Source organism: Leopardus geoffroyi, chromosome A3 (assembly GCF_018350155.1).
Source record: "Leopardus geoffroyi isolate Oge1 chromosome A3, O.geoffroyi_Oge1_pat1.0, whole genome shotgun sequence".
NCBI lineage: Eukaryota > Metazoa > Chordata > Mammalia > Carnivora > Felidae > Leopardus > Leopardus geoffroyi.
Window position 1 is genome coordinate 102,829,194 of NC_059336.1, and position 13,168 is coordinate 102,842,361.

General features: G+C 39.5%; 1 protein-coding gene across 3 annotated transcripts in view; it reads right to left on the reverse strand.

Annotated features, from left to right (window-relative positions):
• TTL (tubulin tyrosine ligase) overlaps window positions 1-13,168 on the reverse strand; it is a 38,319-nt gene that overhangs the window by 17,331 nt on the left and 7,820 nt on the right. For all 3 annotated transcript variants that reach the window (XM_045446861.1, XM_045446863.1, XM_045446862.1), the window contains exon 3: window positions 7,378-7,610. In XM_045446861.1, coding sequence (XP_045302817.1) covers window positions 7,378-7,610 — 233 coding nt within the window. The remainder of the gene's footprint in view (window positions 1-7,377; window positions 7,611-13,168) is intronic.

Below are 13,168 nucleotides of genomic sequence, written 5' to 3' on the forward strand. Positions count from 1 at the left end.
AGGACTTGGTAATATTCCATTGTATGGATATAGCATTTTTGTTCATCCATTCATCAACTGATGGACATTTGAGTTTTTTCCATTGTTGTCTGGTACTTATAAATAATGCTGTTATGAAGATCTTCATAGAAGTTTTTGTGTGGACATGGTTTCAATTCTTTCATGAATATACCTAGGAGTGAACAGTCAGGTCATATGGTAACTCTATGTTTAACTTTTTGAGAAACTGCCAAACTATTTTCCAAAACGTCCATGTCATTTTACATTCTCAATAGCAATATATGAGTATTTCAATTTTGTCACATCCTTGCCAACACTTTCTGTCTTCTTGATTATAGCCATCCTAGTGTGTATGAAGTGGTATCTCATTGCAGTTTTGATTTGCATTTCCCTAATGACTAACAACATTGAACGTGTTTTCATGTGCTTATTGGCCATTTGTATATCTTCTTTGGAGAAATGTCTGTTTAGTTTCTTTGCTCTTTTGTTAATTAGGTTGTTTTTGTTTTTGTTTTTTTTACTCTTATCCGAGTTCTTTACACATTCTGGATACAGGATATAGATCCAAATTCTGGATCCATTATTGCACGGATCCCTCAGTGTTGTTACAACTACTTCCTTCCCCATAACACCCTCCTGACAACTACTAATCTGTTCTCCATTTCCATAATTTTGTCTTTTCAATAATTTTATATAAATACGATTATACAGTATGTGATCTCTGGGGATTGGTTTCTTTCATTCAGCATGATTCCCTGGAGATGCATCTAAGTTGCTGCATGTATCAATAGTTCATTCCCTTTTATTACTGAGTAATATTGCAAGGTATCAATTCACCACAGTTGGCTTAATCCTTCAGCCTTTTTTTTTTTTTTTTTTTAATCATTCAGCTTCTGAAGGAATCTGAGTTGTTTCCAATTTGGGGCTATTACAAATAAAGCTGCTATGAACAATCATGTATAGATTTTTGCACGGATGTGAGTTTTTATTTTTCTTTCTCTTTCTCTTTCTTTCTTTTCTTTCTTTCTTTAAGTAGGCTCCACACCCAATGTGGGGTTCAAACTCACGACCCTGAGATCAAGAGTCACACACTCCACCAAGTGAGCCAGGCAGGCACCCCAACTTTTAATTTTTCTTGGACAAATGCCCAAGTGTGTTCAATTGCTAGGATATATGGTTGTTACAGGTTTAGTTTTACAAGAAATCGCCAAAATTTTTTCCATAGTGACTGTACCATTTTACATTCCCACCAGCACTGTGTGATTGGTCCGCTTTCTCCTGACCCGTGCAGCATTTGCTGTCATTACCATTTATTTTAGTCATTTTAATAGAACTGTTGTGGTTTTAATTTGCATTTCCCTAATGGTTAATAATATTGAAAATCTTTTCATTTGTAATTTTTTATCTGCAGAGCCTTTCAACGGTATGCATTCTCATGTCTTTTGCCTAGTTTCTTTTATTTATTTTATTTTTCTAAAATTTATATCCAAATTAGTTAGCATATAGTGCAACAATGATTTCAGGAGTAGATTCCTTAGTGCCCTTCCCCATTTAGCTCATCCCCCCTCCCAAAACCCCTCCAGTAACCCTGTTTGTTCTCCATATTTATGAGTTTCTTCTGTTTTGTCCCCCTCCCTGTTTTTATATTATTTTTGTTTCCCTTCCCTTATGTTCATCTGTTTTGTCTCTTAAAGTCCTCATATGAGTGAAGGCATATCATTTTTGTCTTTCTCTGGCTAATTTCATTTAGCATAATACCCTCCAGTTCCATCCACGTAGTCACAAATGGCAAGATTTCATTCTTTTTGATTGCTGAGTAATACTCCATTGTATATATATATATACCACATCTTCTTTATCCATTCATCCATTGATAGACATTTGGGCTCTTTCCATACTTTGGCTATTGTTGATAGTGCTGCTATAAATGTGGGGGTGCATGTGTCCCTTCAAAACAGCACACCTGTATCGCATGGATAAATGTCTAGTAGTGCAATTGCTGGGTCGTACGGTAGTCCTATTTTAGTTTTTTGAGGAACCTCCATACTGTTTTCCAGAGTGGCTGCACCAGCTTGCATTCCCACCAACAATGCAAAAGAAATCCTCTTTCTCTGCATCCTCACCAACATCTGTTGTTGCCTGAGTTGTTAATGTTAGCCATTGTGACAGGTGTAAGGTGGTATCTCATTGTGGTTTTGATTTGTATTTCCCTGATGATGAGTGATGTTGAGCATTTTTTCATGTGTCAGTTGGCCATCTGGATGTCTTCCTGGGAGAAGTGTCTATTCATGTCTTTTGCCCATTTCTTCACTGGATTATTTGTTTTTTGGGTGTTGAGTTTGATAACTTTTTTATAGATTTTGGATACTAACCCTTTATCTGATATGTCATTTGCAAATATCCTCTCCCATTCTGTCAGTTTCTTTCGCCTATTTTCTAATTGGATTCTTTTTATTTTTTTAACTGCTGAGTTTTAAAAGTCATTTATATACTCTAGATATATTCTTTGTCAGATATGTGGTTTGAAGATACCTTCTCCAAGCCTATAGCTTGTATTTTCATCCTCTTTAATAGGGCCTTCACAGAGGTAAACAACCTCAGTTTGTTGAGATTTAACTTATCAACTTTTACTTTTATGGTCATATATGTGATATCAAGATTAAGAACTCTTTGCCCAGCCCTATCTCCTATTTATTTTCCTGAAAAAAATTTTATAGTTCTATACTTTACATTTAAGTCCACAAATCCATTTTGCATTAGTTTTTGTGTAAGGTGTGAGGTTAAGGTGGAAGTTCATTGTTTTTTGTCTAGGGATATCCATCTGCTCCAGCACCATTTGTTGAAAAGTCTATCCTTCCTCTATGGAACTGCTTTTGCACCTTTGTTAAAAATGAGGTGGGCTTGGGGCGTGGTTAAGCGTCCAACTTCAGCTCATGTCATGATTTCATGGTTCGAGGGTTTGAGCTCCACATCAGGCTCTTTGATGACAGCTCAGAGCCTGGAGCCTGCTTCAGATTCTGTGTCTCTTCCCCTGCTCTCTGCCCCTCCTCCACTCATGCTCTGTCTCTCTGTCTCAAAAATAAATAAAACATTCCAAAAATGTTTTAAATAAAAAATGAGGAGGGCATATATCTGGAGTTTATTTCTGAGTTCGCTCTTCCACAGATTCATGTTTCTGTCCCCTCACCAATACCACAGTGTAGTGATTTCTGTAGCCATATAGTATGCTTTAATACCAGATACAATGACTCTTCCCATTCGATTCTTCTTTTTCAAAATCGTTTAAGCTACTCTAAGGCTTGTGCTTTTCCATATGAATTTTAGAAGAAGTTTTATGTATACACAAAAACCTGGCTGAGGTCTTGATAGCAATCATAGTAATCATATTAAATCTACAGATCAATTTAGGGTGAACTGACATCTTTACTATGTTGAACTTTGCAATCCATGAACATGGTATATCTGTCCATTTATTTAAGTCCTTTTTGACCTCTTTCACAGTTGTTTTGTAATTTCTTTCTGTTTCATCTCCCTCAGGAACCATACTCAGATATCCTGGTTCCTCTTTATTTCCACTTGCCAGTTTTTTAGTACAGAACTTAGTCTCTTCTCTTCATTTCTTCTAAAATAGTTATCCTAAAACACCCCTTCCTACTAATGCCCTGAAACTGTATCACCTTTGATGCCTTGCTCTCCATAATCTGTTCACATTCCCTTCTATCTGTCCCAACTTTGTTTTCCTTATGCTATTCCTTATGTAAAGTATTTCTTATTGAAAAAAGAATATACCTAATGCTGATAGGTGGGGAAAATAAAGGAAGAAGGTAGAAAGATACATTTTGATAACTTTAAAAACTATTATCATTGCAAAAAACATGGCATTAAAGTGAAATAGAAAAGTTACCTATAGTCTTACTTCCTAATTATTTTTATCTTTTAATATTACCTTCCTTTCCATAAGAGTAAAGACTGGCTCAATCACAGTGAACTCGCCTTAAACTGTCAATTTTTTTCACTTAATATTGTCAATACTTTCACTGTTTCTACGTTAACATCACAATTACGTCAGTAGCTGAAAAAATATCCCATTGTGTGGATATAAAAAATTACACATTTATTTGCTGATTGTTGGACAGTGGGCTTGTTTCTAAGTAACACTTTGCTATTACAGGTCACATAATAAATCACTCTTGTTTCTTTTAAAATATTTTCCTGAAGTTAAGTTTTCGGGAATGAGATTAGTGGGCCAAAGCCTATGCATTCTTTATGGCTCTTCCTCTGTATTATCTTATTACTTTTTCAAAAGTCTGTGTATCACCACTAAGAGGAAGCAGTTCATAACAAACTTTCAGCAACAGTATGACTGAAGGTTTTTATTTTATAGGTATAAAATGATACATAAAATCTACATTTATTTTGTAAGTGTTGGATACCAGTGTAGCATGTTTCCATGTTTCATTAACTGTATTTCTTTTATTTTTTATTTAAAAAAAAATTTTTTTTAACGTTTATTTATTTTTTTTAATTTTTTTTTTTTAACGTTTATTTATTTTTGGGACAGAGAGAGACAGAGCATGAATGGGGGAGGGGCAGAGAGAGAGGGAGACACAGAATCCACAGGCTCTGAGCCATCAGCCCAGAGCCGACGCGGGGCTCGAACTCACGGACCACGAGATCATGACCTGAGCCGAAGTCGGACGCTTAACCGACTGAGCCACCCAGGCGCCCCTCATTAACTGTATTTCTAATGTTATTTCTTTATATCCTCACTAACTAAACCTGGAAAAATTATGAAGAAACTCGGGAATTCTTTTTTTTTTTATTAAAAAAAAAATTTTTTTTTAACGTTTATTTATTTTTGAGACAGAGAGAGACAGAACATGAACAGGGGAGGGGCAGAGAGAGAGGGAGACACAGAATTGGAAGCAGGCTGCAGGCTCCAGGCTCCGAGCCATCAGCCCAGAGCCCGACATGGGGCTCGAACTCACGGACTGCGAGATCGTGACCTGAGTCGAAGTCGGACACTTAACCGACTGAGCCACCCAGGCGCCCCTGGGATTCTTTAAGAAGTTTCAAGGTGATAGTCTTTTTTCTTCTTTGTTCTCATCTCAACTATTTATCTGGAAATAGATGCATCTCTAGCCTTCTACTCCATTGGGTCCATGAGGGCAAGAGATCAGGTCTATTTTATCATCACTGTATCTCCAAACACTCATGACTTCATTCGTTTGTTCATTCATCACTCAATACAGATATTGAACTTTTGCCGGGTTCCAGGTGCTGCCCCGGCACCAGGGAGACAGCACTGAACACAGATGTGACAGGGACTGCCTGTGCTTTAATAGGATCTGGGTCTGCTGTACTGTGTGTAGACTCTGGAGAGCGGCCAAGGGCAAGAGGACAGGGAGCAATGCTCCAGGTGAGTGGTGAAGGTGGCTACAATGCAAAATGTGTGGTGGGGTGGTGAACAGGAGGTCTTCATACTGAATATAGTGTGAAGGTTGAGTCAACTATTCCCAGCATCTGATACATACTCAATATTTGTTTAACAAGAATATAAGACATTCATTCATCCTAATGGTTTAATTTTGTAGTTACCAAACAAAACAAATGCATACCACTTATCTCAACTTCTCAAGCAAAATTTCTTCTTTGTTTGGCATTCTATTCTCTTTTTACCACTCCCTGATGCTGACCACGACTCCATGTCTTGTCTTGGTGAGGGTCCAGGTACCACCCAGGTAGGATCACTGCCATGACCTGACACGTCCTTCGCCAAAGGCCCTGCCTTACTCCTGGTTCTCACTCCAGCTAAGGCTCCATGATACAGGATATCCTTACAATGGCCATTATGACTCAAGCCCAAATCCACAGAAGGAGTATGGAGTACTGCAAATGTCTATTTCCTCTTCCAATTTCCCCATTTATCATTAGAACCAAGCTACTAGGATTGGTATTTGAGAAGAGGTCACAAGAGGGGAGAGAGAAGTAGGTGAGGTACCTGGCTCGTGGCAAGAGTCCAACTCTCCCACTTTCAGGAGATTCCAGGTGATGCCCTCCTGTCTCATGGTTGGTGGAAAAGAAGGTGAGGTCCACTGGACCGGGAATAGAAATGAATACCAATGGCCAGATGGTCTTCCAAGGCAATAAAAGAAGAATTAAGTTCAAAATGGAATGGTTTTAAAAGGAGCATATGATGGTAGCTACAGAGATAGACTGTGTTTATGTGTTCATTACATTGGGAACAGCCTGTATTTTGAGCCTGAGTCAATATTCTAAATCTCATTCCTTCTATGCATTCATTCAACACATATTTACTGAGTGCCTCTGGGGAGGGTACAGAGATGAACATGACAGAATGTCTGTGTTTACATGGAGCTTATGGTAGGATAGAGGAGACGAGCAGATAAACAGATATGTAATACAGTGCTGGGGAGAGGTTAGTACAAGGATAAAAAAATAAAGCAAGGCAAAGGACAGAGAGCAATGGACATACAAGCTATTTTAGAAAAAAAAAAGGCTTCTCTGACAAGGTAACATTTGAGCTGAAAGAAATAGAAAATAATCGATAAGCACATTCAAGATACACAGACAAATTTAGAGTATTTGTAGGACTCTAGGCAGGCGTGGTTATAGAACAGTGAACAAGGCAAAGAACAGAGATGGGACCAGAGATACAAGCAAATGTCAAATGGTGTTGGCTACCATCAGCAATCTGGAGCTTATCTGAACTGCATTGGGAAGCCAGCTGGTCAGTCTTGAGCAGGGAGTAAAATGATTAGATTTATGTTTTTAGACACCACTCTCTCTTAGAGGAGAACTACTGGGAGCAGGCACAGCAGTGACACAGACCAGAGACAATAATAGTTTTAACTTCAAGTAAGAGCAGTAGAAATGGCAAGAAAAAGTCTAATTCAGAATGTGGTTTGAAGGTAGAGTTAACAAGACTTGCTGATGCATTAGGTATGGATTATAAAGAAAAGAGCAGTCAAGGAGGAATCCTAGGTTTGGGGCTTCGGAGACTAGGTGAGGAGTGGGATCACATACTATGTGGGAAGACTGAAAAGAGGGGTAGGCTGGGGTGGGTTAAGTTGGGCAGGAAACGAAGAGTTCTGTATCAGACATGTTACATTTGAAATGCCCTCCACACTGGATCTGGAGCGTAAAGGGAAATATTTTGGCTGGAGGCATACGTTTAGAAGTCATCAGTACCTACATAAATATTTAAAACTATGTAACTAGACATGGTCTCCACCCTTGAGCATTCAGATTAGAACAGTCATTCGCCTAAAGATATCATTGAATTCTACTGCACAATAGAACAAAGCACATAGGAACCTACAGGAAAGAAAGAAGGGAACAGCAATGCCAACTCACCTTTGGCACCAGCTGATGACTTTGCAATCCAAACATTGCCTTCTCCCTCTTCCTTCTTTCTGTTGTAAGAAGCCAGGAAGAATTCCCTTTCATCTGTCCTCGAGCTATGGATCGGTGGGTGGATTCCATTCTGTGCTGGGGCAACTGGGGTCTTGAGATTCGTTGGGTAAATCACATAGGACTCTGGAAACCATGTGCAGGACTCAGCCAGGTCTGGGCTCGTCTTGATTAGCCTGACAGATGACAGAGGGTCAGTCTCCCTTCTTAGTACACCCTGCCACTCCACTCAGAAAAGCCAGTGCTTTCCCCCAGAGCTTGTCAGGAGGAAGGGCAACACCAGAGCCGGGAGCTGGTTTCTTTATCCCACTCTGCTCTTGGCTTCCCTGAGCAGACCCGTAAGACACTATTGGGCAGCACATAGCTACTACATGCAGCCCTTAAGGCATGCTCCAAATAGTTAAACAGGAGCTTAATGTCTAGAACTTTAGCTCCTTTTATTTGTTTACTTTAAAAGCAGTATTTAACTAGGTTATCTTTCACTTTTTTAAAGTTTATTTATTTATTCTGAGACAGAAACAGTGTGAGTAGGGGACGGGCAGGGAGGGAGAGAGAATCCCAAGCAGGCTCCACGCTGCCAGCACAAAGACTGACACAGGGCTCAAACTCATGAAACCTCAAGATCATGACCTAAGTGGAAACCAAGAATCAGACGCTTAACTGAATGAGCCAAGAAGGCACCCTCAGAACTTCAGCTGTTTTTAAAATGCATCTCTAGGGGTGCCTGGGTGGTGTAGTTGGTGAAGCGTCTGACTTTGGCTCAGGTCACGATCTTACGGTCTGTGGGTTCGAGCCCCACGTCGGGCTCTGTGCTGACAGCTCAGAGCCTGGAGCCTGCTTCATTCTGTCTCCGTCTCTCTGCTCCTCCCCTGCTCGCACTCTGTCTCTCTCTCTCTCTCTCTCAAAAATAAATAAACATACATACATACATACATAAATACATAAATTAAAAAAATGCATCCCTAAGGAAACTGGAAGTAAGTCTAAAACCATACTTTTTCAACATTTACGTTGTGGTTAGGCTAAACTTATGCTAAAAAAACAAAGTAGAGAATTTAGGAAACTATATTCTAGTATTTACTAGAAAAAAATACTATCTTGGCCCAACTCTCTGAAGAACAAAGGCCACTGCTTAGGAATCTGAGTTATCCGGGGCATCTGGGTGGCTCAGTCAGTTAAGCATCCAACTTCAGCTCAGGTCATGATCTCACAGTTGTGTGGGTTCAAGCCCCGTGTCAGGCTCTGTGCTGACAGCTCAGAGCCTGGAGCCTGCTTTGGATTCTGTGTCTCCCCTCTCTGCCCTTCCCCTGCTCACGCTCTCTCTCTGTCTCTCAAAAATAAATAAAAATGTTAAAAAATATATTTAAAAAAGGAATCCAATTATCTATTTAGTTCATTGCTTGTTTTTAGCTCAACCTGGCTTCAATGACTATTAGAATAAAGGAGGAATCTATCTTTTTTTAATGTTTACTTATTTATTTTGAGAGAGAGAGAGAATAGGGGATGGGTGGGGGAGAGAGGGAGAGAGAGAGAATGAATATCCCTGACCTGGGGCTTGAACTCATGAATTGTGAGATCATGACCTGAGCCAAAATCCAAGAGTCAGATGCTTAACTGACTGAGCCACGCAGACACCCCAGAATAAAGGAGGCACAGAATAATGGGGCACAGGACTCCAGTGATCATAACTAAAAACACCTCCTGACCACAAAACAACATAACATGACAGAAGATAAAGTCAGGCCATGAGCAAGGCACTTAATAAACACAAGGGCTTACTAAGGGCCTCCCATTGCATTTACTCTCCAATCAGACCCCCAAAAGGGAAAGCACTAGCATCCCATTTCATAGATGAGGCACTGGGTCCAACCAAGAAGTAAATTTCCAAAGATCATAAAGGCAGTAAGAAATAGGTACTATGCAAGCTCCAAACTCCCAGTCCTCACTCAAAACTTACTCTTACTTCCCAGGAATCAGAGGCAGGAAGGAACCCACACAAAGATCTGCAGGCCTTCCCTAAGGTGCACTCCCTTCCCTATCTAGAACTATTAATGTTAAGCCTGTGTTAAGATCCACCAGCAAGGGGCACCTGGGTGGCTCAGTTGGTTAAGCATCCAACTTGATTTCAGCTCAGGTCATGCATGACCTCATGGTTCGTGAGATCATGCCCCATGTCAGAGTCTGTGCTGAGAGCACAGAGCATGCTTGGGATTCCCTCTCTCCTTCTCTCTCTCTGCCTCTCCCCTGCTCATACTGGCAGGCTCTCTCTCACTCTCTTTTAAAGAAATTAACATTAAAAAAAAAAAAAAAAGATCCACCTGCAAAATCAATCTATGAGCAAACGGCAGAAGTAATGAAATTTTCAACAGAGATTTAAAGTAAAATTATTTTTTCAGAATTTTTAAATGTTTTTATTTATTTTTGAAAGAGCATGAACGGGGGAGGGAGAGAGAGAGAGAGAGAGGGAGACACAGAATCTGAAACAGGTTCCAGGCTCTGAGCTGTCAGCACAGAGCCCAACATGGGGTTCAAACTTGTGAACTGTGAGATTATGACCTGAGCTGAAGTGGGACGCTTACCTGACTCAGCCACCGAGGTGCCCCTAAAGTAAAATTATTTTTAAGCCAAAGGCAACAGAATTTGAAAGTTACTTGAATTCAAAGGAACAAAAATCAATAAATTTCTAACTCACTGAATATTCAACTCTATCTACACTGGCCAAACAGTGGCCACTAGCCACACGTGGCCTCTGAGTACTTGAAATCTGGCCAATGTGACACGGGAACTGAATTTTAAACTTTGTTTAGTTTTAATGTAAAAACTGAAGTGTTGTATTCTCCCATTATTCACAACTTCACTCTTTCGGTAGGATGACATTAACCACTGCACGACCTCAGATATTTCTCCGGTCCTGCAGCAGGCACGTCAGGCCATGTGTTGTTCCTAGTAGCTGACATAAACATGTCACTGTTCTACTCTGCGACAATAGATTGATTCAGTTCAAGTGACTTTATGCCCCATCCATTGATGAAGCATCATAACGTGCTTATTATGCGGACAGCACGAGTTACAATGATAACTATGTAAATCGTAACTGGCAACTACTGTGAAATGTAACTATGTATCTAGCTAAAAAACAAATAGAGAAAAAATTTTAAATTTAAAACAAAGGCATACTACCAATGCCAAATATTTTTTTTGTAAAGTTAATGTGATAGTTTTACTCCCTTTGAGTTTGTGTATCATTCACACCTTCATTGCTACAATTCCATCTGCTCTTAACCTGACGATTGACTTCATAAGCACAGCCTCCAGCATATTCCTGGTGTACCCCAGACAGTTATTTACCATGGCTTTGACAGAGGAAGAAATTTCTTCTCTCAGTTTTTGATTCTCATTTAAAAAATTTTTTTAATGTATATTGAATTTTGGGAGACAGAGAGAGAGAGAGAGCATTAGTGGGGGAGGGACAGAGAGAGAAGGAAACAATCTGAACCAGGCTCCAGGCTGCGAGCTGTCAGCACAGAGCCCTGTGCAGGGCTCGAACCCAGGAACCTGAGCCGAAGTTGGATGCTTAACCAACTGGGCCACCCAGGTGCCCCTTGATTCTTATCTTCTTAGTCAAAGACTGATGCAGAATTGAGTGGGGATGCCAAAGCTAGAACTATGACCAGGACAGTAATGGGGGAAAAAAAAAAAAAAAAAAAAAAAAAAAAAAGAACTGGCAGAAGCTATGACAGAAATTTCACAATAAACGGCAACTTCAACTTGCTATAGCAGAGTTACAAAGGAGACATTTTCAGAAAATACATAATGTAATGAATTTCATAAGCAGTTTCCACTCAACCATAAGAAAATGGGTGGGGGGAGCAAACCAAAAAACAGACTTTTGGGGCGCCTAGGTGGCTCAGTCGGTTAAGCGGCCTACTTCGGCTTAGGTCATGATCTCGCAGTCCATGAGTTTGAGCCCCGCGTCGGGCTCTGTGCTGACAGCTCAGAGCCTGGAGCCTGTTTCGGATTCTGTGTCTCCCTCTCTCTGACCCTCCCCCATTCATGCTCTGTCTCTCTCTGTCTCAAAAATAAATAAACGTTAAAAAAAATTAAAAACAACAACAACAACAACAAACAGACTTTTAACTATAGAGAACAAACTGGTGGTTACCAGAGGGGAGGTGGGTGGGGGATGGGGATTAAGGAATGCACTTGTCATGATGAGCACCAGGTGTTGTAATAAGGCTTTGAATCAGTAAATTCTACACCTGAAGCTAATATTACACTGTATGTTAGCTAACTGAAATTTAAATAAAAACTTTAAAAAAAATCAATGAAATTTGTGGCTGAAATCAGAATTAAATACCTAACAAAAAATGTTTAAACATATTTTTAACAGGCTCTGAACTTGTAACTTTGGTCAGTTATAAAATGGCATGGATTCTTGCACAAAAAAGAAAACCATTTCTATTTATTTGTTTGTGTATTTATTTATTTATATATTTATATTTTAGAGAGAGAGAGTGAGCAGGGGAGAGGGACAGGAGAAAGAGAGCTGGGGGCTCAACTGACTGAGCCACCGAGGCGCCCCCAAAAAACCATTTTAGATAGAAATACAGCTGGAGGAAATACTTTGAGGAAAACAGTAAAAATAAGACATTTTACAAAGAGTGAACAATCTTTAGCTAAGTCATGAATACTGCCCAAGGAATACAAAACTTTTCTAATAGTATCAAAGACTGATTCAAAAATGGAAAAATCTTAAATATTTTCCTTCAGTTTTAGTTGAATTCTGTGACATAAGATGTTGCCCAATGAATATTTTGGGAATGTTCTGCTTCCAATATTTTTTATAAATTTACTTAGTTATTTATCTTGAGAGAGAGAGCAAAAGAGCACACACACACATGCACAAGTGAGGGATGGGCAGAGAGAGAGAGGGAGAGAAACCTAAGCACGCTCTGCGCTGGCAGTTCAGAGCCCAACACGGGGCTCAAACTCACAAATTGTGAGATCATAACCTGAGCTGAAATCAAGAATCAGACGCCTAACTGACTGAGCCATCTAGGCTCCCCTCAAAGAATTTTCAAATACATGAAAAAATATCAAATTTCAGCCTTAAAACTACCAACCTTGTGGTGTAGATATTTTTAAATCTTTTACATCTGTCAAAGAAGAATCTCACCTACATGTGAAAATTTCTATTGTGACAGTGCTTCAGCTAGGTTGGGTTGAAATCTGATTTATTGGGATTTTAATACACCGATGCTTCCTTTAGTGTTTCATTGTACTATATGGTACATATTGGAAACACTTGCACTCAGTTTTCTGAAGCCCACTCTATGAAAACTATCAGGGATACAGTTGTTGAAATGGTTTAGTATATACTTGCAAATGCTACAATGATTCCCCAGTATGGAACTGTTGAAAGAAACAGAAGACAATAGATTGAATGATACTGTGTTCTTTGCCAGTGTTCACTAATTGAGAGAAAGGAGTTCTACAAAGATTCACTATATTGTCAACTCCAAATCAGATTCTCTTGAAATAAAAGAAAATGCTTCCCAAATCAATAATTATTTTATTCAGTAATCAAAGATAAAAAGTGGCAGTGTGATTTACATCTTCTCATCAATATACGCTCTAGGCGATCAAGCTAAAGTTGAAGCTCCAAGGAAGGGAAAAGAAGATCTTATTTATGACCTAACCAGACAGGTGTGAGAATTTATGCTCCAATTTCATA